The sequence below is a fragment of the Halichoerus grypus genome, chromosome 3, assembly GCF_964656455.1.
Source record: "Halichoerus grypus chromosome 3, mHalGry1.hap1.1, whole genome shotgun sequence".
Classification (NCBI taxonomy): Eukaryota; Metazoa; Chordata; class Mammalia; order Carnivora; family Phocidae; genus Halichoerus; species Halichoerus grypus.
Window position 1 is genome coordinate 154,281,297 of NC_135714.1, and position 25,933 is coordinate 154,307,229.

The window sequence follows — 25,933 nt, forward strand, 5'->3', positions numbered from 1 at the left end:
CCCAGCACTGCGCGGGCGCCGGAGTGTTCGGGTCCGGTTAATGGAGAAGCAGGCGGGCCTCGTCCCCTGCGCTGCTGCAGCCCCGCGCACGCGCCTCTGGGGCAACTGACAAGCCCCCGGGGAAGCCGTCAACACCAGCGTCCGCAGGACCGAGCAGCAGCACACGGCCGACTCCGGGTTGGTGTGACGTGCTCCAGGGCAGCCTCCCTCTCGTCAGCACCGTCATCACCACGGCAGTGGTCTCCCACTGGATCACTTTCATCAACCCGCCTCCCTTGTCTATCCAAATCCAAAGAATTCCTCTGGCAAATCTGCCCATACCTGTTAAATGTGAATGCCCACCATTTGGGTTATTACATTGTCTGAACAAAAACGCTGGATTATTAATGAAAATAAAGTGCCTGGGTATGGATTTGTCCATCTTGCAAAAACTTTCTAATGCACCAACAAATCATCTGAGCGCTGCTTAGTGCCGTGATGTGAACAGAGTGCAGTCACAAAATAATCCGTCGTACACCCACCACATTTAATAAAGGCCCCGAATTTAGGTCAGACTTCAATTACTTTAAAAAAGAAGCAAACAAATAACCTCACACTCATTTTCAAAGACGCACTTTTGATCTTGCTTCACCCCCAGCGATGATGGCCCTTCTGAGCCCTTGTGAGCAGACACCCTGACCCCTCAAATCTAGGAAGAGAGGACAGGGGGAGGCAGCCAGGGTTCCAGTGATTAATGATGGCAAATGAATCATTGTGTTTTTAACTATGATTATCTGACTCTTTGCCCTCTTGGATCTGGATGCACTTTCCAGCTGCGGACAAAGACAGACTGACTTCTGCTCTGCGGCTGTCTTGCTCTCCCCTATCTCCCCCACTCAGTAGCTGTAGACCTCGCGAAGCAGGCTCCTTAACATTCTCGATGAACCGAGACTGGAACCGCATCAACAGAGACATCCCTAAAAAGCAGCACAGGAAAGAGTGACAAAGCCAGCCTGATGGGGCAATGACGATGTCGCCCTGCCCACGAGCTTGCCCTTGCAGTTGTTCTGCCTGCAGAACGCCAGGGACCCTGGAGAGGGGCAGCTATCTGCGCCCGCCCCTGGGGGCTAAGTGCAGGGTGGGGAAGGGATGGGGGCAGGGCACAGGCCGACTCTCTGGCAGGTCCCAGAGGTCTGTAACTTGCTTAGGCACTTAAAAAACGTAACTAGAAATGTATCCTTGGAAGGTACTGCATACCCAACGGTGACTATGGCCGTGGAAGGGAGGGAGCGGAGCCCAGGGGGAATCAGAGAAGGCTGTGGGCTCTTCCAGGGGAGGCAACTAGGATGTTCTTGGTATCTTCTGGCAGGGGAATGTCCCACCTTGCAGCCTGGGTGAATGTGAAGAAACCAGGGCTGGGCCCAGCAAGGGCTTTTCTCTTTCCTGTTTCTGCAGACCAGGGTGAACGGACGGGGGAGAGCAGGTGTGTGGGAAGTCGGGACAGCCTGCTCTAGACTCACAGGACTGCACGGGCCTGCTTTCTGTTGTCCGCGTGAGAAAAACTGCTAGGAAAAGAAGAGGCCCTTTCTAAAGGAGTGTTCTGGCAAAACCAGTGAACAGTAAAGAAAAGCCTTGCCAGAGATGCCGATGCTTGAAGGGAGAAGCTCCCTACCCCCCACCCCTGCCCCCAAGAACTTTGGTTTTGGTTTTGTGGTGCCCATTTTCAGAGATGCAGGATTAAGGGGCTCACTGACTCTAACATATTGAAATGTGGTTTTCAAGGCAAATCACTAACAACAATGCTCCTGAAAGGAGCCCACGGCTGAGCTCTCACCTTCGTCCAGTCCGCTCGACTAATGTACGCACTGCCTACCCGCCTAGGACTCTGGCACACAAACGAGAGTTGAGTGTAGGATCGCTAGAGCGGCTGCTGTTTACATTAATACAGAACTAATGTCATTTTGTTTCCAGTTTAATAGCTTCAACGAATGACGAAGTGGAAAAATGACCCTCATAAGTTTATGCTGGGCTCTTAGTTTCAGTAAAGCAACAAAAGGGGAGCGGTTTCTGGGCTTAAAGGAAGCCAGAAAACATGACTGGAATTTCAGCGTGACCTGGAAGGGATGGGAAGCTGGAAAAGTTATAAAGGCAACACAAATCTTGTGACTCATCTCTGCTATGCGTACTGGTTGGTTAAGAGTCACGTGCGCTTTCCAAGGACAGAGTTAATGTTCCATTCCAAAATTTCAGGGGCACTCAACTGCCACCAGTCATGCCAGATCTGGATCAATAGCTAAACGGAAGGCACACATACCTTGTTCCCTTCACATTAGGGTGGGTTTTCTTTCTTTTTTTTTGGTGGAAGGAATAGATAATCAAAAAACCCCATTAGCCAGCTAATGAAACAAGGTACCTATTACAGGGGCCACCAGTCCCAAGTAGTCAACCTGGTGAATCCGCTCACGGGGCCACTCCAACTGGGGCCTTCCTCCGGGGCGGATTCCACTCTCTTGGGCTTCAAGGATGCCTAGGACACGACAGAGTGGATGAGAAGAGAGAGGGACAGCCAGCCCCTGAGAACCACTTATTTGCAAGAGGAAAAGAGCTGGAGAAGCGAGGGGGGAGAGAAACATGGAATTTCAGTCCTGTCCTCAGGTCAGCTTGGAGTTGGTGCCCCTGACAGTAGTCACTGAGCTGCCACCTGAACCCCGAGGCAGCTTGCCCCTGTGCCGGACTGTGATTAGAAAGTTCTTATGCTGAGCCCAAATCTGCACCTGTCTCCATGCAGGGCAGACACGAATACCAGAGTCCCAGAACCTCCTACTGGCTCAGGCCCACTGCCTCTCATGACTGTGACGGACGTGACAGCAGAATGAGCTGGAATGGCTTAGCTAAACACTTCTGTGCAGAAGCAGGATGCCCAACAGTAACAGGCACTACGAAGATGCTCGAAGAGCTAAATAGAAAAGAGGAAGTGTGTGAGATTTTTAACATTCTCTGCCTCAACTAACTGGAAGTGCTAGTAAATTCTACTTCTCCTCAAAACAGATGAGACAGCCCTACTGTTTCTTCCCCCAAAGAGGCAGGAACTCACATTCGCCTTCTGGAGACAGGATGCTTGAAACAAGAGGTTTCACATCACAGCTGCGGAGCCTCCCTGAGGTCACACTACGTTTCTATCACCATCACTAAGCAAGGAGAAAGACCAAGGGGAAGGGATGCTCTCGTGTCTAGAGCATCACAGTAACACTAGTTCAGTGTCAGAGGGAATGAAGGGCATGGAGAGAGGATAGCATTGGGAATTCTCCAGCGTGGTCGTGTGGGAAAACGAAACAGGTTAAATGCAGTGGTTTCATTCAGAGCAATGCCAGGCAGACTCTGTGGTCCATTCTCCAATGAACATCCTACTAAGATGAAAGAAGCAACCGGAGATTTCACTCCTCTCCATTAAGGTGTGCAGTCCGTGAATCTTCAAGAATAAATGAGGCAGAACACTCAGCACAGTGCCTGGCACACAGTACATGCTCAGTAAATGTCAGCTGCTATTATCATGAGCTTTGAGTGCTTCAGGAGGTCTGAATGTCTCTTGTTGCATCATGATTTAGAATGACGTCTTTACTCTGTTTTCTTGTAAGAGCAACTTCTGGCGTTTTCTTCCAAAAAATATGTATTTCATTGGTAAGTACTACCTATGTTTTTATGGATTTTGGTGAGTTGGCTTTCTTTTTTGGTTTTTTCTTTTTAGTGGGGGCTGCTGGTGGTACCGGCATTTATGGTGTAGGGCGTTTTGAATCACTGAAGTGGCCTCTGGAAACACCTGGGGAGGGAGATGTCTTGCCAACTCCAGTTCTTTTTTAGTAGCACCATTCCTTAAGCAGCACATCTAATACTTTGATCCCTAAAATAGTAGATTGTGTTAGAAGGTTTTAACTGCAGTGATAATTCTATTTTCTTTGAATGTAAGCAGATAATCAGAATGTTCTGCTGGCCGTTTTAATGCACGTCTCACAAATCACAGAATTATACTCACCTAGTCAGTTCTCAGAATTGCAAATCTTAAGACAGATTCTCAACTGTAATGAAGATAGTTATCTTCCGGCAGCTGGGAAAATAAGGGATGGGATATTCTGCTCTTTGGGGTCATAAATCCACGATCATTCCAACTGTCAGAAGACTGACAGGATCCCACAGAAAAGTCTCAAGGACAGCACATGTGTCATGAAAGCAGGCTTGCTGGGGGTGGGGCTGAAAGTCCCTTTTAGATCATATAGAAAGAGAAGCACTGAGTAAGAACTTTTACTGGCATTTTTCCTGATTTAGCCCAACTGCTATATATTTGGAGGTATTTTTGAGGGGAACCAGAATAAAGGACCCAAGGCAGAACCCTTTCCCAATTGTGTGTGTGTGTGTGTGTGTGTGTGTGTGTGTGTGTGTGTACAGGGGGAGAGAACAGTTATAGAGATGCAGCCTATGTCAGCATTTTCATCAGACTGAAGTTTACCATTTGGTTAGGGCCCCCTCTGATGCATGGACAGGGGTAAAGGTCTGTAGGAGGGTGAGCAGCAAAATATGAACAAAAGCAAGAGCTGCGTTCTCTCAGTGGTTACTAACCAATCCTGGGGTGTCAGCACTGAAGGAAGAAAGGGCTCGTGGGCCAGGCTCATGAGCACAGCTGGGAGCCGCACGGGAATGAAGCAGCTGGAGGGGCCACTTGGCACTACGCTGGGTGCTGCTATTTGCGTAGACTGACTCTTGATATAACTGAATGAAGACTTCTGCAAGTGATGGGAAAAAACCAAAAGCATGTTCTAGAGAAAGGCTAGATCAGGATGCAGCAGGTCCGGTCCAGTGGGAGGCCTCGGCGGGGAGAAGAGCAGACATCCTGGGCAGGAGACTGCGTAAGGCGTCCAGACCACCCGATGCTCAGTGGGTGGGACAAGGTGGAGGAAGAAAAAGGAAGAACAGTGGAAGGGAGAGAAAGAGAACATGGACTTGGAAGGGCTAGGGCGACAATCCCACTGACTCAGCAGAACAACAGAGAAAACTCTGGCTAAGAAAAGGCTGCCGATACAAGGAAGTTGGTGGTTGCCGTGTAAGAGCGGTGTGGGGGCACGCACGTGCATCCAGTAACCTCAGGACACTGCGAATATCAGTACTCCAATTATGCCCCAGAACTGTTCACAGCCCATATGTGTTTGTGTCATGTCAGCCGAACATCATATGATCCAATGAGGAAAATGTGTAAATTCCCACTTGATACTTTCTGATGGTGATGACAATGGAAATACCAAGTAACCAGGGTAAGAATTAAAACCCCGGGGAGCTTGTTAAGCAATGTCCTCAAGTTAGGTGCACAATATGCTAGCTGGCTAGCAAGTCAGACAGAGTGGTGGAGGCCTTTCAGGGGTTGACTCATGTTGGGATTCTGACTGTAGTTTCTGCCAAAGGTGGAGCAGGTTGAAACTGGATGTGAGAGAGGGGTTTCAAATAACATAGAAGTCAAATGTGGAGCAATAGCAAAGGCTTCCATTTTGAAACTGAAATAACTCCAAATCCTTCTCTTTCACTGAGGAGAGGACATGAACACCATGTCATTATTTTAGTTTACTGAGTTGCTGTTCCAAATGTTCTTGGGAGCATTAGTGCTAAAAGGGAACAGGGAATGGGAGCTCTGCCATTTCCAATCACATAAAGGACAGAAATCCTTTTAATTATGACCATGCCAATCTACATCTTGCTAAAACAGCTAATTACATGTCAGGAGGACACTCAGTCATTCAGAACAATTGTCATTATATTTTTATATATTCATTCTGTGCCACCCCCCTCAATTACCATGGTTACAATTTGAAAGGATTCAGGCAAACCTTCATTTGATCACAGCACACCAATGTGAATTTGAGAGTTAATTATGGATGTACAGAGCCACTTTCATTAAAAGAGAAAATGCAAATGGAGTTAAGGGAGCGGCACCCTGAGATGTCTGAGCTGGGAGCCGAGCTGCGAGCACACGCCCTACTCAGGTCAGCATCCGGCAGCCCTCGTGGACCACACACTCTCGACAGCTGCCCCACGCCACTGCACCATGGGGCTCAGACACCCATGGGAGGGCACAGTACTGCTGTCCACATCAATTCCCAAACTTGCCAAGTAAAAAGGACGTCAGGAGAGCAAGGCAAAGCCTCCTGCAGATGCATCCTTGTTTGCTGTTGGGGCGCTGCGCTGGCTAATGAGCTAACGGGCGTGGAATGTGGGTGGTTAGTAGTCAGTGGTGTAAAATGCTAGTTAGACTTCACTTGAATGGAATTGACTTGATTTAGTTCTGCTCACTGCTTGGCCCCAAGTGTCATGTGAAGCATGCTAAAGAAGAAGTCCAGTGATCTGCATATTTGTTACCCATGTCATCTAATACATCCTCAAGGTCCTTGGGTGATGGTAAGAACATGGTGTAAGATCTTTTGGTGCAGCCAGAGTTTCCCTCTCTTCTCCACCATATCTACTCCCCTCTTAATTACAAAGGAAAACTAATGTTATAGGAAACGGGATTTCTCAGATCGTTAGCTTTCTCTTTGCTGCCGCTTCTCATATCCACCAAGAAAGAATAATGAAGCTGATGCAGAAACCTCACAGTTTATGAACTTCCAGCTTTTGAACGTCCATGGGTAGGAACAAAGTTGCACTTCAGAGTAAGCGAGTCAACCATCCTTTAAGTTGGCAAAAGCAGTAGCTTATCACTTTTAGCTTATAAGTAAAGAGAATTAAGAACAGCTTTTCTGAACATAACCTGTTTGTGATAGGAGTTTCTGTAATCAGAAAAGGGACTTATAGGCTTGATGTATTTAAAAAGCCTTTCCCACCACCTCAGTAGGGTAGTTCTCCTGAGAGTGGTAAAGAAATCTTTCCTCTTAAGTGATAGTCCTCTTTTGAAAAGAAGAGCATATAATGAAGGAGACGGGGGAGCTGGAAAAGAAAGGGCCTCTGCCTTGACAACAGGCTACGGTCAGGGAAATCCTTATAGGATTACCTGGCCAGTCATAGTTGCCTCCCTGGGAAAACCTCGTGTTCTCATTATGGTGCAATACCTTCAAACTGGAAAACTTAGGTGTCACGAAGTAATGTAAATTAGACATTCCGGAAATTAAGAAACAGGAAGAGGGTTTTCAGGGCATGCAGCTCAGTTAGCCAAATGGATGGCTGACAACTGATCCCAGAATCCTGAGTAAACATCCTTGCTACTTAGAGAGCACACAAAAAGGAATGTTTCAAATGTGTAATTCCCACCCCTGCCCCAGTGCATCCCCCACCCCACCCCTGTGCCCCACACAGACGCCACCAGCAGAGCTGGTCAGTACACCCAACTTTCACTTGGGAAATCTTGACAAACAAATCTGGCTCAGTAAAGCTATAAATGGATTTGGCTGGTCTCAAAGCCCCAATGAATACAGTAGTAAAACATTACTAATAATCACAACAACAAAATGACAAAATCTATCACCACTCTGACCGAAGAATTAAACACGGACAGAGATTAACACAGAAAACCAACGCACAATGTGAAAGGTCAGGACTATTCAGTGTAGAGTGCTACTGAGCACAAGATCATCAATAACAAGAAAAATTATTGCCTAAGAATCTGTTGAGACTCATTGGGGATAAAATACTCTGGTTGTTCTCTGTACAAGAAAAGACAAAAAAGCAATTTTAAAAGGCAGAGCCACAAGTTAAATGGGAAGACTGCTTCTACCCAAACCCTTCTTAAGACCGAGAGAGTAAGGACTTGGAAGTTCACATTTTTAGGACAGGGGTGGGAGGACATGTATGAAGAAGGGATTATTTCCACTGTTATGGGCAGAAATAATGCAGCTGGTCAGTGGAATATGTAGCTGGTCAAAAAGATGGCCTGCAAGACAGGAAGGAGTATTTGTGTGAAGAGATGGCCCACACCCACCTACTCTGCCTACCGTGGAAGATAAATCCCAGCAAAGATGTCAGCTCAAGATGAGGCCTTAGTACTGGAGACCAGAGGCAAATGGAAGAGGAGCTGTTCACAGAGGGAGATGAAGTGACTGGAGATTCCTGATGAAATGAGTCTATTTACACCTGGTGCCTGATGGTTGGAATCCAGGAGGGAAGTTTGTAAAGACAAAGGCCAAACAGGGAGAACTGAAACAAGTGTATGAATGAGCTCTTCATGAGTTGTCCCCTTTGAGGTAAAAAATCTATGTGGATATCTGGCCCCCGCAGTAGTACTGCTGGTCACCAGACTGTCTGCCATCCTAAATCTACCAGGGACTGGGGTATTGGAATTGCACACTTCAGTAGTGATGAGCTGCTTCCTCACTCACATCTTTTTAGGTGGTCACCTCTACTGAGCTAGAGTGAAAGGTATCTTAAAGGGGTCTTCCCGTTCCAGGAACTTTCTTCCTGTGAAGGAATAATAGGAGAATGTGGGGGGCGGGGCTGTCCCACCCAAAGACAGTGTGCGGGAACTGGACAGATTCCCTAGGTAGGTGGAAGGTGACCACACTTATCAACCACTTTAAAGGATTGAGACTGTGAAGAAAATTGCCCTAAGGGGTACTCAAAATTACACGCTTTGCTGAAATAAACCTGAAATAAACCAAAATGTCTGGTTGGTACTGACTGGCACCAGAAGGTCTCAGCTAAGAGTGTACTGTACTGCCTTCCCTGCCCTCATCCTACATTAGGGTTATCGACAGCAAGGCAGACATCCCACTAGGATGGTCCATCTTTCGAAGGTCCCTTTGTAAGGCTGTGTTGTAAGAGGAGCAGGAAGTTTACCCATTTGACTACAGTAATTCAATCCAAGTGTCTTTAAAAAAGAAAAAGAAATAACAGAAAAGTTACCAGAACTGCTGACAAGGTTCCACATCCCCACCCTCAGTCTTCCTCACTAGGGACAAGCAGTCCTGGAACAGACTTCTGGGGCCTGAGGGAAGTACAGTATGGAGTAAGAAAGGAGGGACATAACCAAAAAGCACAGAACGTGATTTTTTTTAGAGCCTGACTCTTTTCCCTTCAGTAAGAGAGCAGTTTAGGGTTTCTATTTAAATACCACCAAACCTGAAAAAGCTTAAGAAAACAAATTCACTATCCAAAGATATTACAAATTAGACGGTGGCAACTCCATGTGCCATTATAAGAACTAGGGGAGCCTGGACAAGACAGAATTCAACCTGGTGACAAAAAAACAAAAACCAAACAAACTCCAAAACAAAAAACAAACCAACAATGGTAGATTTAAATCTAGGCCCCAAAGAACTACATTTTTGCTCTTAGTGAAAAAGCAAAAGTTGCATGTAAGGCAGCAGGTCGTCTTAGGAGCAGGCCAGTAGTCTTCTTCAATTAAAAGAAGAATTCTGGATGAAAGATTCCTTCCTCCTGTTCCCACTGAACCCAATCTAGGCTACCCTGCACTGGTAGACATGTTCTCTCACTTTTTCCAGGTTGCCAGACAGGGCCCAGGGCTGCTTTCATAGATATGACTCTCCTTTATTCTCTGAAGCTTTTTCCTTTCTTAAGGCCTTAAAACAATGAAACCTTTTAGCTCTTCTCTGGCAATCACTGTATTTCTTTAGAAACTGCAGCTGTCTTAACAGTTTGAGTCTGTTTCTTTAAAAAGACCAGCAAGAACAAATGATACTAGCAATCCCATCATAAAGAAGCTATCAATTATAATAATCTCCTTACAATAAATCATGGATGTGGCTTGTCAGACACTATAGTTTTCTCTCTTCTTTTCTTTCTGAGTCAACTGAGATTAAGCAGACAAAATTCCACCAAAATGGAAAGATACAATATATTTCTTCTACGTAATATAAAAGGAAAGGAAGATAACATAATCTCCTAACTGAAATAAAAAGTCAAACACACCAAGAAAGAAAATGAGCAGGGGGATCATTCCTGAGAATAACAAATGCTACTCTTGAATTTGTTGGTTCAAGTAATACAGTAAAACAGAAAAGACTACCCCATTTTACTTCAGTTCTTGGAAGCTGGAAGTATATACATTATCTGCCTGAAATCCACAAACAAGAGCAGGCCCAGTCCCTGCCCACGGCTCTTTAAAATCACAGACCCATATAAGGTGGCATCTTCGTGCCCTCTCAAAGGCTTCCGCACACTGGCCTAAGCAGGATGAACGGATACGGAGAAGACCTCGTCAGCATGTGCCTTAAGTGGAGTCAGACCAGCTAAAAACTGGTGGATATTTAATATCTCCCTAACAAGGAAGGGAAAAACAAAGAAGGTCAGTCTTCCTCTCAATGGTTTTAGGCTGAATACATTTGGTGGGGGAGGAGGGGTGAAGAGGTAAGGAAACGGCACCTTCCTTCCACCTTAGAAATCGTTCTCAGGTAATGGACGACAAGACAGAAGCCCTGTTTAATAGCCAGCCCCATATCCCCCTTTAAACAAGGCTCCACCATGCGTAGAAAGGAGATGGAATGAGGCAGAAAATATACAGCAGTCATGCCTCCTTCAGACGCACCCTACGCTGCTACATCGAAGGCGGTTTCCTCTTCCCCACAGTGACAGTGTGTCATTTAATCGGGATGCCAAGAGATCATTTTCATACAAGGCCAGCAGATGTAATTTTCTTTGATGCATGAATAGTTCATCATTTTGCTACTAGATGACAAGGTGATCACAGGGTGACTTTATAACGCAAGTTCACTGTTTGGTATTTTGAGTTCTCAAAATGAAAAAAAGATTTATCAAATATAAATATCTTTAAAAAGTAACAAAAGTGCTACATATGTGATCAAGGAAAAAAATTCCATTAGTTACTGCCGCTTAAAGTAGATTAAACTTTACAAATATTACCACATCCATTATCAATATGGCTTCCAATTATTAAATAAATTGCCTGTAGCAATATAGCTTTTCACACCTCTACAAGGACAGAGTAAAGAGAACACCAAAGCAGTCACATCACGTTGTATCTCGAAGACCCACCACATAAGTGGCAATTGTCCCCTGCTTTTTTCTGCTCCTATTTAGGAAAGTATTTGCATTTCTGATAGTCAGCCAGCAGAATCCCACTCTAAAGTCCTCTAACAACCTCTCATATTGAGGGGGCTTCAGTTAATGGATACAAAGACTGGAAGTTCATTCACTCATTTGTGACCTTAGCTCCATCCTTGAAAGACTTTTTGGTAGCAGGGAAAAGGGACACCAACAGGAGGCAGAGCAGCTTCCATGATGCCTCCAGCACTTTTCCAGGCAGGCACATACCTGTGCCACGCAATGTACAGTGGTTCTGAGAACTGGACTTAACATCCATTAGACATTCAGCTCATGTTTTTTTCCAATGCTCTCAAGCTGGGTTTTTTTTTTTTTAAATGACTTTTGTTTTTTGTCTTTCTGTTTGTTTGAATCATGGTCCCAAAGGCAGAAGGCAGTATTTTATCTAAGTCACACAGCTTATGAGAGGAAAGGATGTCTGTGTCAGGCATGTTAACATCAACCAAAATCTGAGATCAAGTTTTTCCATGGACATTCTTAGCACAGCACCCAAAGAAGTATAATCTAGCCACAGTGTGACTATTATGAGGCACGGCTTATTGCAGCTGGAAATCAATGATTCCCACGCTGAGTGGGAATTCTAGTGTTCCTTTTACTCTGCGGATACTCCCCAAATGGTGTCTGTCAATCCTGGGCCACACTACCTCAGCTTGCATCCTATCAGTCTTGGGGAAGGAAAAGGGTACAGACTAGTGTTACAGGAATCTAAAGGTACCCAAGGTTTTACATGTAGCCTAATATTGGAGAACTGAGGGCTATCTAAATACCTGGAAGCACTTTCTTGGAATGCTAAGACAGAGCAGCAAGATTTTCTAGCCTCGGGGGCTGGGAGAGGGAGTTTGGTTGGTTGGTTGGTTATTATTTACTGGGAATTAATACTGAGAGAGTATATGCAAAGGCTGAGGGCACCATGCCATCTTCACAGAACAAGACCCTAACAGCTAACTGACATACAAGAAACTGCAAGTTATACTGTAAGAACACATGTTAAGGACCGAGGAAAGTCTGCTAAGGTGCTACGTCTAAACTAAGTTAACTTCTCCTGTTCAACCCTCCCTGATCAGTCGTCATCCAGGGCCTCTGTCTTGATTTCGTTGGCTCCTTGTCGGGCCAATGCCAAGATAGTGTGGTTGACTGCTGCCATTTCCACAGCTAATGAGATGGGGTCTTGGTGGTCACTATGGCTAGTGCTGTCATCCTAGATGTGCAGAAATAAGAAACAAGTGTTATTAGTGGACTGGCAAAATTCTCCAACTCACAGAAAGGCATGCTGAGGGCAAGGCGAGGCAGAACATTCGTGGGAGGAAACAGTGGGGGAGGGGCTCATGACACAGTAGAGGTGAAATGTATTTAAGTAGACACTGAATGGAAATAGGTCAGGACTTCCAATTGACATTTTTATGATTCAACAAATAAAAAGCACCAAAATGTTTTTTTCTTGCTGAGAATTTTATTCCTTCTATCGGAAAGACTGCTGGTGATGCTAGTCAAATCTGATCATTCTAGTTTGCAACAAACGTAGCACTAGTCATTGAAGGCCAAACTAGTGAGCTATTAAATTCTGGACTGGTACTCTTACAAACAGATTATCAGACCTCATCGTATCTCTCTGCTGAACTGAGAAAACTAAACTACAGACACCAACATCTAATGGGTAAAGATGCACTTTTATAAAAGAACAAAAAACCAAAACCTCTCAATTACAACAGGACAAAAGTATACCAGCCGGAAATGGCTACGGGAGACCATGGGTGGTGCTCTTCTGCTGTCAGGCTGCTGTGCCAGGGAAGCGGCAGGTATCGTACTTAGGGCGAGTGTGAAGCTCTCCTTCCGTGCACAGCTCAATGTGTTAAACAATAAAGCTGTGAAGGAAACTGGCATTGCAGGGTGTTTGTCAGGCACTGAAGATGGTGTTACAAATAAGGGGTAAGTTTCTCACCTGTCACATCTTCAGGGGAACTCTGCATCAGAAAGCTTTGGAAAGGGTAAGCCCCTTTGGAAAAAAAATCATGGGATGTGCTGCCCTTAGGGCATGTGGAAAAAATGGTGGAAATGATCCACCTACATTGGTAGACTGAAAAATAACAGGAATATTTTTGATTAGAAAGACAGAATATTTGCTTGAATAAAATGTGGAGCTATGATTTGGAGTCCTAAAAAGAGAAAAGGTAATCCCTGAGAACTATGGGCATCACTGTTTCATTCCCATTTTCACAGACTGGTCTTTAGAGTTGAAAAGGGGGTTGTGTGCACTCCTGCACACAGCCTGTCTGCACTCAAGCTGGTAGCCAGAGGCTGTAAAGTGCTTGGCAGAGGGAAGAACAGAGCGGACTACATTTAAGAGCTGGCTGAGGGGCCACGAAGAGGTGTATAGACACCATAGGAAAGAACAAAAGTTTCCCTGCTAGGGTCCAGAAGAGAGCATACATTCTTTTCATATTCCAAACAGAAATGAATTTTAAATCCTATGACAATTTTAATGAAATCTGTCAAGAGATATGTGGGGGGCTGAATTATTCCATCCAGTGGCTGAATTATTCTTAGTGACTGAATTATTCCATCCAGTGGCTACAATTAAATATATTTTTCCCCCCAAGCAATGAAGACTAGGTCAGGGTGACGTGAGAAGACATGCATTTATGATAAGATGTGTGTGTCAATGTGCCAGAGACTCTGGAAGAACCACTCATCTGGGCATGAGGGTTCTCACTGCAATGGGGCCGTGGTGGGTGGGACCTTCTACTGTGTGCTGCGTTGGTACATGTTTAGGCATGGATTACAGCTACCCAGTAGCCCCTAGTATTTCTCAAACATTGAGTGTGTGTGTGGTGGATGGTGTAACTTGCTTGTTTGGATCAGATCCTCCTCTCTTCTTCTACCTTCTCTGCTTCTCTGCCTCCCTCTGAACTTCTTCCCTCCTCCTCCTCCCCATTGCGTACTTGCCAAGTATCCTGTTGTATGACAATAAATCCATGTGGGTGAATAACAGTTTCTCACAAATTTAACAGGACAACTGAATCTTACCACATTCCTTTCAAATTACATGAAAATCTAACTACACGCATGAGCAGAGTGGAGGGACACTGGATTGTCTCCTCTCTCCCACCCCATACAAAACGCACCCACAGAATTGACTTGTCATACTGTCCCACCCGCTCCGTAACCAAGAACCTCTGCTCTCAGCTGCTCACCTGCTCTGAGTAGTCATTTCCGTCAACATCATCACTGTTGGAATGGCCTCCTGGACTCTGTACATCTATCCCATGACTCTCCAGGATTGCTGCTTCTTCGAAAAAAGCAAATAGATCCCTAAATTATCTGTTACATTATTGTAATCGCTTGAACACGGAATTAATTTTTGTGCTAAGGAAACTAGGGTGTAATTAAACCAGAACCTAGATTCCTGTATGTTTTCTTTTAAATTGTAGACGGACAAAATTAAACTGCACACAGGCCAGGGGAGAAACACATCTGTCATTCTGGAGCCCCTGCTGCTATGCGAGCCACGTGTGAGTGGTTGACTGTTGGGTGCTTCATAAATACTTACCAACTAATTCAACAGCCCTCCTGTCTCAGGGTTCTATAAAGTGTTTGAGAATTGTATTGATGGAGAGGTAGGGAGTTAAGTTTAGAAATGAAATACAATTTTAGAAGCTCAAAACCAATCTCCCACCCCAATTTCATCAGTTCATATTTCTTAAATGCTCTTTTTAAAAATCTGTGTTTTGCTGTGTTCCCTATTAAGACTCTTTCATTCCAATTCTATTAAGCACATGTTTCTTAATATCTAAGTCATGGCCCAGTAATAACAAAGAAGCTCAGGGTCTCATTCCCTCGCTCAAGACCTTAGCAAGTAGCTTTAATATGCAGCACAGGAGTCATGCAGTCAGGGGCCATATCTAATTCTAGACTCTAGAATATTAAGAACAATGCCATTATTAATATAATACAAATAATGCTAATAATACTAACTCTTAAAAACACAAAGAAAAACATAAGGACAATTCTTGTTAGGCTTAAAAGTTAGCATCATTAAGACCTGCAGTTCTAAACTGAAGGTGCTCTCAAAGTAAATACAACGTCCATGACTGCTTCAAAAGGGAAAGCAGCCTCTCTGATACATTACCAATATTGGCTCTCCTCTTGATCTCCTTCCGTCTGTTAGCAAACCAATTATATACTTTCAGGGAGGTAACTCGTTCCAGATCAGACAGTTTTTTGCCTGTGAATACATGCAATAAAATTCAGATAGTCTGTAGCTGAGACTAGTTTTAAGGAATAATACTTTCTTTTTGAAAAGTTCTTTTGATTACATTTATTGCCAGAATAACTGCATTTATTGCCAGAATAAGAGATACAGGTTTTGTTGTTTTTTAGTATTCTGTATACATTTAAACTATTATTAAATGAATGAAAACTAATACAAAAATAGCAACCAAGAACATAAAATATTTCAGAAAGCCACATAATACTAAAGAATTCCAATACTAAATACAAAATTAATGAATTCCACAAAGTCAGGCTGCCAGGGTTCAAAACTCATAGGATAGTCCATGGAGGCTTCATTTAATTACCATCATTGTAGATGAGTATGTCAGTCTTCATCAAGTTTTCAGGTAGCTCAAGTTTACTAACATCTTTAAGGCCTTATATAAATTGTTTCCTGCTATCTTCAGACAGCAGGGAACAATTATTACCCATGTTTTCTTGAAGACTAGAGGTCACTCTGACCATCCATTATTGTAACTATGCTAGAACGCATAGCCCAATTCAGGTTGCATTTTAGATTTATTAGCTTCTTTGCTGTCAAATGTGACTTCTTACAGATCAGCACCATGCCGGCCAACAAGGGCCCATCTGCACCTTTCCCTCCTCCACTGGTCTTTTCTGATTTAGCTTTTAATCCACAGTGGGTGGAGAAGCCAGAAAACAGGTTAAAGCACTGATGATACAGGGTGAAGTGTTTTCCAGGAAGCTTCCAAGCTCCTGCTCTCCTCATGGGTGGGACTTTGGCTGGTGTGAAGTAAGGGTATAGGTGGGGTCACTGGAGGTGTGTCTGTAGGGTCTAGACTGCTAGAAGTCTGGCTTCTGGGTAAGGGAGAATAAATCACATTTTAATTATGATAAAACATTGATACTTTTGTACAGATAGCCTTTAAGCCAATCAAATTAACCAGCCAAATGAAGATCAATTGATCATCTTAACTGAGAATGATTTCTGGTAACAAAAACCGTGAAATGTGGAATAATATTTTAACACATGGAAGAAAAGTCATATGTGTGTTTAAGTGGCTCGGCTGACTTGCATGAGAACAATACAACTTCAGAATGGAACTACCCTTAATTTTTCCTAGCTATATGCAGAAGTCATCACAACGTGGGAAGGAGAAAGAAGCCAACTCCAATAAGAATTCTTTCTTCAAACAGGAATACAGAATTATAAAACACTTGTTAAAAAAAATCTAAATCTTTTCATTTACAAGCCTTACTTAAATATTCCAAACTTTAAAATTATTTTGGAATTGACATAGTTATGCTATATTTATGGAGAAAGAAATCTATACAGTCTATATAATTTCAAGGTCTCTCATATCTTAAGCAGGGACACTCCCTGGAAACTTTCCATGTGCACATCTGATCTGGAGTACTGGAATTGCATCCCTAAGAAGTACTGCTTGAACAGGACAGGGCAGTGACTAGACAGGAAGGTGGTGAGGACGGAGCGAATGGCACCCAGGTGGAATGAGTAAAAGAAGATTTCTCGTCCCAAATGATGATCTGAAGCCGAGAGCTCCACCATGGAGGAAAGTGGCAGCTTGCTGCCTTACCTGGCTTCTGTATAACTGCATTGCAAGCATTGGCAATTTCTTCTCTCTTAGCTTCATCTGGGTATTGATTCTCATTGAAGTAACTGCAGGGGCAACCAATTAAGACACAAAGTTTGTACTTTAAAAAATGTGCTCTCATTAAAAGACTAACCCACTGAAAAATACGGTCTTCTTTATGATGTAACATTATGTGTCTAGTCCAGGGTGTCCAATGGAATTCTCTGTGAGGATGGAAATGGTCTGGCCTTTACTATCCGACAGGGGAGCCACTACTCACATGTGGCTGCTGAGCAGCTGAAATGAGGCTGATGTGACTGAGGAAGTGAATTTTTGATTTAATTTTAGCAAATTTAAATTTAAATCGCTAAATGTGACTAGTGGCTACTATATTAGTGCAGGCCTAGTTACTGCTTTGCTTCACCGAAAGCTGTCCTTGATATAAAAGTTGTTTGTGATACACATGCGGGTGGTTGAAATCATGGAGTTCTGTTACTGAGGCACCGGTAACAGCAGGACTTTTGTGTGTGTGTCATATTTTGTAGTGGCAAAAATTTTAAATGACCAAATTGTGCATCAATGGGAGAATGGCAGAACAAATTATGGGACATCTATATTTATACACAGCTATTTAAAAATGACTAGCAGGGGCACCTGGGTGGCTCAGTCGTTAAACGTCTGCCGTCGGCTCAGGTCATGATCCCAGAGTCCTGGGATCGAGCCCCGCATCGGGCTCCCTGCTCAGCGGGAAGCCTGCTTCTCCCTCTCCCACTTCCCCTGCTTGTGTTCCCTCTCTCGCTGTGTCTCTCTCTGTCAAATAAATAAATAAAATCTTTAAAAAAAAAATAAAATAAATAAAAAAATAAAAATGACCAGGAAAAAAGAAGCTAGAGCTCTCTCCGTTGACCTGGAGGGATGTTTACAACATTCCTAAGTAAGAAAAACAATCTGCAGAATGATGTGCATGGAAAATACCATTATGGAATTTGAAAAATTCCTGTCTATGTGTACATAAATTTGCATGGATAAAAGCTGGAAGAGTACACATTAGGCTGTAAAAATCAATTACTTTGATGTGGGGAAAGGGGATTAGTGGGAGGAGATGTAGATGTTTTTGCTTTTTTCCATATGTTAAAAAAAAAAAAAGCACATATTCTATACAATAGTACTTACAAGAAATTAGGTTTACAGAACTCCTCCTTAGCATTACCAGACCTGTGAGACTCTATGTGGGAACAGAATGTTTATTAGGGCTACTTTTTCTGTCAACTATGATTTTAAGAAAAGAAAAAGGATCTTCATGTTATGATCAGGAAATGACCCCTTGTCAGGTTCTATAACCTCTCGGCTTCCCTTCCCTTAAAATGCAGCTTTTCCTTTCCCTCACCCTCTGGTCTGTGATGGTAGAAATGCCATTCTATCAGGAATAAACAACTAGAGGCTGCAAACCCTTCTTGTGAAACCCCAAACCCCCACTCCTGATGCCACCACCCCTGCCCCCACTGCCCCACCCCCACCATCTCCATGGAGCACATCCTTTGACACAGCAGCTGCCATCCCTGGAAAGCCTTTCCTTTGCTAAAACATTAAGTCCTAGAACTACATCATACCAGGCTTGTCAACTACCATCCTCCACAGTGGTCTCCTGCTTGATTCCACGATTTAAGCATCTCTTCCTACATGATTTTCTGTCATCATTTTTAGGGCTCTGGTGTTCACATTGAGGATCTTTCCAACGGACTATCCCCATAACTGCTCCACTTCCACATTCCTACTGACCTTTACTCCACCTGTGCTATTTACTTGGGCAATTAGTTTCATGAGCCTGAAGCACTGGCATCAACTGGAGGCTTGTTAGAAAGGTAGAATCCCAGACCCCACCTCAGACTGAATCAGAATCTGAATTTTACAAGATTTCCAGGTGATTTGAATGCACATTAATGTTGGAGAAGCACTGGATTAGCTCATTTATTTAAAGTTCAACAAAGACAACAAAAGCAGATATTGAGTACCTAACACTGTAGGCTTGCACTGTGGGTGAAGAGAATTAGATAGCTTCTGACGTCAAGGAGTTTACAATCTACTGGAGACAGACATATAAATCAATATGCTTGTGGTAAAATTCCATAAGATGTCTGAAGAGAGTACTGCTGGAGCACAGATGAAAGTGTGCTCAGTGTTGTTTGCAGGGACCCAGAAGGATGTGGCAGAGGAAGTGCCATCTTGAGTTAGGTCTTGAAGATGGGCAGGAGTTTGCAAGGCGAAGAAGAGGAGGAAGAACATTTCACGCAAGCGGAACAGCATGTGCAAAAGCCAAAGGTAGATAAAAGCCCTGAGGATTCTGGCCACAGAGAAGAATCCAGAGTGGTTAGAATATGGGGTTCACAGGAAGAAATGAGGAGATATTAGCCTGGAAAAGCAGGATGAGGCCAGCTTGTGAAGAGCCTTGTCTGTTCTTGTCAGTAGTAAAGACGTCATCTTGAAACAGAGGTTTTCAAGCCACATAGAGATAGATATACACCCATCTGTGTTTTAGAAAGATCACACATCTTCAGGACTCAACCTTCTGAATTCTACCTCCATGATCTTAATTCTGACATCCCCCCAATCAACTTTCTCCTTACTACTCCTCTTCAGAATAATTTTTCCTTCACCTTCTTTATCATCTCGAATCCCTTTAAAACGCTCCCCCCAACAACTTAAAAAAAATCTGTTTATCTATTCTTCCCGGCCTCACCTTTCATCTCTTAGCCTGAACTTCATGGCGAGCCAGATCAACAATATCCCTTAGGAGAAACTTATTTTGCTTCTCTGTCCTTCCACCATACCTGTCCAGCCAATCTCCTACCCTGCAGAAAGCACCTTCCACATGTTCTCTTCCATCCTTCTCTCCAAGTGTTCCTGGACAAAGTCATAAAATAGGGCCAATTGGTTTCTTTATAAATCTGTGGGTTTCAACCTTAACTGGGCCCCTCATTTTGGATGGGAACTCTTTCTGTCCTTTCTAACTTTTTAATACTCCATCTTTAATGCCCCACTTACCTGAAGCCTTTTCACTCTTAGGTCCCAAGCCTTCAAACCCACCAGTCATTCTTTTTACAAATGACCTTGCCTCCTCTTTTACCAAGAGGGAGGTTATTTAATGTAAGTTTGTGTGATGTTTTTAGCTTCTCAGCCTCTCAACTTGAGTCACTGCTCGTTCATTTCTTCATTTCCTGGTGGAGGAAGATGCCCTCTCCTCTTTAAGGTCTACTTCTCCACTTGTATCTCTGATCTCATCCTCCCTCCTTTCTCAGCTGTCTCCTATCTTTCTTGCATGCCCCATCTTTTCCCTGTACCTATATAATTACGCTATTTCACTGATTTTGTGATGTACATTTCTTTATTATTATAATCCCTAAAATCAAGATGTATCTTATAATTGGTGGTCTCTGAAAATTAACTGGCAGTAGTTTTTTTTGTCCCCCGTCACTAGTACATAAAATCAAGGTGTGCTTATAATCAAGGCCTTTTCAGATCTGATGGAACATGGGTGTTGTTAAGACCTACAGGTCCTATTTCAGCAGCAGCTCTGGGGCCACTATACCTCATTATAGCAACTGTTCTTCCAACTTACTGCAAAGCCAGTGACTGATCCCCCTTCCACCCCCTCTAATGTCTGCTTAATATTCCTAGTGCACATCTCTAGTCATGGGCACTATTCTGTTAAAATTTTTTAAAAGTATATTATAGAGGTGTTCAGAGTTCTCCCCTAAAGTACCTTTGCTTCTTTATCTGCTGTTACTACCATATATGCATGCTACAGTCTAGGAAAATGGAATAACCTTGTAAACTCCTGGTATCTCTGTGCCTTTCTCTTGCCAGTATATCTGCTTTTTGCCTCCCCCCAACCTGAATCTTGTCTTTCAGGATATATGTTGAGTTATCAGCTCTTGGCCAGTCAAAGGTAAATATCACCCCATGAATCCCATAGCACTCCATCTGTTCCTCCCTCACATTTTTTTCATCTTGAATTATAGTTATCACTGTATACATCTCTCCTCCACTATGCCGAAAGCCACTTGAGGTACAAGTCTGATTCATTCTTATATGCACTCCCTGCTGATGGCAGTGCTGACAAGTCAATAATGATGAACAAAGTCCCCACCAACCCAGTGCAGGGGTCTCCAAAAGAAATAAATACCACTGTAAATGAACTGCTGAAAGTCAGGGATATATAGAAGGTCTCAAAAGATACATACTAAAGAAATGATTATCTCTTGAGAGCAAGAATACTGGGGCTGGATGGAAGACAGGAAAGTATTGGTGGTAATTAAGATTGGTTTTCACATTCTGTTTTATATACTTCTCTGTTCAGTTTTTGAAATGAACATATGCTATTTTTATAAATTTTTAACAAAAGAACTTTGGGAAAACACTGAAAAAATTAAACACTAGTTTAATGATTAATACTCCATAAACAATTTATGTTGGTAAAGTGTATTTGGATCTGCTAGAAAATATTAGGATTGTGACTGTTATTCTAATGATTAGTAGGATAAAGCCACAGCATTTTTGGAAGCTAAGTTAGAATTTGCAGTTATTCATGGTATATATGACTTAATGAGTTAAAAAGTCTTAAAAGATCAATTTTACTGTGTATTTTTAGGATCTAATTATATAAAATAAAGATGATCAGAGTAAAAATAAATCAGTATCTTCTTCCAAATCAAAGAATCTAAGAATTCACTATAGTTTTATATTTCTAAGCCTTACAATTAGTCCTTTCTTCTCTGTTAAGGTCCTATTATTTTTATAATTAAGAAATGTAGGCCTATTCAAAATGTAAATTTTCAGCAAAATGTACTACTCCAGCTGGAGCTGTGTACGCCCAGCTGAGTACCACTTTCATCTTTTTGTCTTTCCGTAGTGATTCAATGTTTGAAAAATATGAATTCAAGAGAGACAGTATAATCTAAACTGATAAAATAATATACTTTAAGATGCCCCATGGTAAATATATAAGTTTAAGATGTAATAAAAATATTGACTGCAAAGCTCTTAAAGCCTCCCCCTGCCCCAAGTGGGAACAGACACACAATACCAACATAAAGTGGAAGAGTTTTTAGGAAAGACAAAAGTAGGCCAGGAAATAAAATATTCAACAAAAATGTATTACATGAGTGTGAATAAGGCACTGTACTTGAGGAGTGGATATAAGTTCAAATATAAGCCCTGATCTTAAGAACATGTGGTTCAGCTGATGAGGAATATATAAAATAGTTAAACAGTAGAAGAAGTCAAAACAATAGTCAAAACAGTTAACAGACAAACCAGAATATACCTAGCTGCTAATTAAGGATATAAATGATGAGCTAAATAAATTCAGAGAGATATTTCCACAGATGAGGCTGATCTGGGAAAGCTCACTGAACTGGGCAGTCTTCTGAGGGATGCACAGACTTCAGGTATTGGAGAGGAAAGGGCAAAGTTAACAGTAAAGACAAAGATACAAAGGCATAAAAACCTAAGATGTGCTTGAAAAACAAGGCAACTAGTAATGCAATCTGATTATCAGACTATAGGGGTTATATATAGGGTGATCTTGGTTTGCCTGAGAGAGTGCTGTTATCTTGGGTTATTAACAAATTCACTTCCCCAAAGTATCCCACTTTAGATAATAAACTATATGGTCCCCCTGCAACCACATCACATTACTGACTTATCTGAATTTAGTGTCAAAATCCCATAAGTCCTTTTCATATGTGCTCTGTGAAAGAGAGCATATTAATTGCTCAGAAAAAAAGGGAAGCATCAAAGAAGATGGTTGACTACAGTTTCTATCTAGTTACTCACAAGAGGAGCTATCTAAGCCCAAAGAATCTGATTGGCATATAACAGACATTCAAAAAGCAACTGTTTGATCAATAAATGGTTGAATAAATACATACATGCATACATACATACATGAGGGAATAAACGAATGGAAGAAGGAAACAGAGGTGAAAACATAGAAAACAGTGTTTGCAGTTAAGGCTTTTAGTGAAACCATGAATATCTTTCAGGAGAAAGCCAGCTGAGATCTCACCATATTGTACACTATCTTCTCTAGGTATACTCGGAGGTTTTAGACTAAGAGGTGAATACAATTACATTAGTGTAGTTGTTTCTTTCTGAGCTATATATAACCAATAGACTATCAATGAAGTTGGGAAACAGGTCTACTGACCTTGACTTTGGAAATAATCATTTAGCCCATGAAAAAATGTTAAGTCCTAATTTATACCAGGCAATTGGCTAAATGGTGGCAAAGATGAATCAGACAAAGCTTCCCAGTGTAGTCACTGGGGGATGTACGTATGTAATGAAACATATTATAAAATATCACAGAATGGACTATATTAGTGGTATGAATATAGTATATGGGAGCAGAGAGGAACCAACATTTGTGCAGGGTCTTGAAGAGAGAGCAGAGAGGGTGGGTAGAGTGAATTAATACAAGGCAGAGGAAGCAACATATACAAAGAAAGGGAGTTATGAAAGAGCTTAGAATGTTCTTGAGAATAGGAAGGAGTTCAGTGTGTCAGTGTGGCTGGAATATATTGTACATAAGATGGGGCAGTTGGGGACCAAACTGAAAAAACAAACAAAAAACAAAAACAGAACACAGGGTCCAGATTTTAAAGGGTATGACAGAGTTTGCAGTTAACTTTTTTAGGCAACTGGGAATGAAGGTTTTTAAGCAGGGGTATTATAGGATCAGACTTATTTTTGTAGGGCAATATCTCTGGTGATACTAGAGGCAGAAGCCAGTTAGGCAGTGTGGCAAGAGCTGAGGAGAGGGTCTGCAGTAGGCTGAGGTGCAGAAACAGAGAGGAAAGGTGAGATTCAAGAGACATTTCAGAATGGTAATAATTCAAGACAGCCTCACCTCCTGGGTTTAGGCACCTCTCTATCCCCATACCAAAAAAAAAAAAAAAAAAAGATAGTCTTAGGAATAGTACACACTATTTATTATTCACCTTCAAGCATTTTAACCTTTAGATTATGTCAAAGAAATAGATTTTTCTACTGTTACCAGGTGGACAAATTGTAGGAGAACTTGGCTCTAAGACCCTAAAAGAGATTTGTTTCTAAACTGGAACTCTGGAGTTCAAAACATACTTTTGTTCCATATAAGAATATTTTATAGCCCTAGACATTTTCCAAGACAAAAAAGGGAAAGAAATGTAAACAGAAATCTACAGGTAGTAATAAAAAAGTAATAAAATAAATCCTAAGGGCACTACACTTTTATAGACAAAGGACATTGTCAGCTGAGTAATCAGTGAATATCTTCACAGAGAGAAATCAAATGATCGTTTTGCCAGACAATGACAGCAAAGAATTAAAATGAAAAGTGGCAAAATAATTTACATGAGATGAGAAACCATAAGCTAGTAACAAATGGAAATGTCCTTGAAGCACTTTCATCTCAATAACACTGAAGTCTATAAAAATTGCAGCCAGAAAATTCCTCCTTTTGTGTCTTGGTGAGCATACAGAAAAGATGGGGACTAACTCTTTAAGCAAGGGATAATGGCATGTAAATGAACTTTTTTTTTTTTTTCTGTGCCTTTATGTGCACATCTCCTCAAGAGATATTTAAGCCTCACCATTTTAGTAATTCAAAATAAGTTTTCAGGACTGTCAGACATTGCCCACTATCTATAATCTAGTGTGCATTTCTTCATCACTAAGTAAAATTACTGGACAGTAGGCAGGGAAGAGAATAATATGAAACTGGAGCACTTTGGAACCTAACTGTCCTGTCTCTTACTTGAGATCATCTATGTGTTAAATGATCTTTGGCAACAAAAAAATTTTAAATTTTCTTATTTTTGTTTTTAACCAACAGAGTGAAAGCTGAGATGAAAGAAATGGGAAAACCTCCAAGTGTGGCAACTGTCTTTTGTTAACCCACAAAGGCCTAAGAAATAAGGAACCCCCTTAGCTCACATTCACATACAAACCAGGATAGTGATATTCTATATTTTATCCAAAGATGTCAAAGTCCTTCTGACACTAATCAGACCTTAAAGTACCCCTGAGAAACAATCAGGGACCAGAGAAAAAAAGAGGAGTAGAGCCAGAAATTAGCTATGCATATGATTCTTCACTATTTAATGTAGACTTTAGGACAATGAGGGACCCTGAAAGATTATTCACTGATCAACATTCTCATATGAGAAATGGAGACAGTGACAAGCTTACAGATAACAAGGTTCCCCAAAGTTACAGAACTGGCCAGGATCAGAGCCAAGCTTTTGGACTTCTGAGCTGATGCTCTTTCTACTACTGCTTGCTAAGGAAATTGCTGGGTGTAGTGAGTTGAATAGTGTCACCCAAAAATTCATGTTGGCCCAGAACCTCAGAAAGTGATCTTATTTGGAAATAGGGTCTTTGCAGATGTAATTATAATAAGGATCGAGATGAGGTCATACTGGGCCCTAAAACCAATGCGAGTGTCCTTGTAAGAGAAAGAGAAGAACACAGACACAGAGAAGATGAGTGTGGAAATGGAAGCAGATGTTGGGATGACGCATCTGCAACTCAAGGAATACCAAGGATTGCCAGCGACTGCCAGGAGGTAGGAGAAAGGCATGGAAGTGTTTCCCTATGAGCCTCTGGGAGAAACCAACTCTGCTGGCACCTTGATTTCAGATTCTGGCCTCCAGAACTGTGAGAGAGTATATACTTCTGTTGGTTTAAGCCACCCAGTTTGTAGAAATTTTTTATGTAAGCCCTAGGAGACTAATACCGTGGGAAAATAGAGTCAGTACAAAAAGAATGGGATGGTCTTAAGGGCTAATGTGACTCAACTATCATAGTTTGATGGACTGTATTTCACTACAGAAATAAATACACCCGGCAAGTAGACTGGAACAGCAGCTGTTTTTTTTTTTTTTTTTTTTTTTGGTAAGTCGTCTGTTAGCTGAACAAAGGTTTTCTCTTCTCTAGAAAGTCTGGTCAAATACTGAAAAATTCTAACTTCAATTCTTTTTCCTCTGTAATCCAAGTTAGACTGCTACCCTTCTGATGCTTAACACTGGCAGTTTTTTTTT

At 42.2% G+C, this 25,933-nt stretch overlaps 1 protein-coding gene across 12 annotated transcripts in view; it reads right to left on the reverse strand.

Annotated features, from left to right (window-relative positions):
* Window positions 1-10,170: 10,170 nt before the first annotated feature.
* Window positions 10,171-25,933, reverse strand: part of HMBOX1 (homeobox containing 1) — a 194,110-nt gene continuing 178,347 nt past the window's right edge. For 4 of the 12 annotated variants that reach the window (XM_078069458.1, XM_078069463.1, XM_078069461.1 and 1 more), the window contains 5 exons: window positions 16,854-16,936; window positions 15,152-15,247; window positions 14,217-14,311; window positions 13,905-13,976; window positions 10,171-12,223 (listed from right to left, as the gene is read on the reverse strand). In XM_078069458.1, the coding sequence (XP_077925584.1) occupies window positions 12,086-12,223; window positions 13,905-13,976; window positions 14,217-14,311; window positions 15,152-15,247; window positions 16,854-16,936 (484 nt within the window). In that variant the 3' untranslated portion in view covers window positions 10,171-12,085. Of the gene's footprint in view, window positions 12,224-13,871; window positions 13,977-14,216; window positions 14,312-15,151; window positions 15,248-16,853; window positions 16,937-25,933 lie in introns of all 12 variants that reach the window. The other 8 variants (XM_078069460.1, XM_078069459.1, XM_078069469.1 and 5 more) reach the window with 8 other exon arrangements.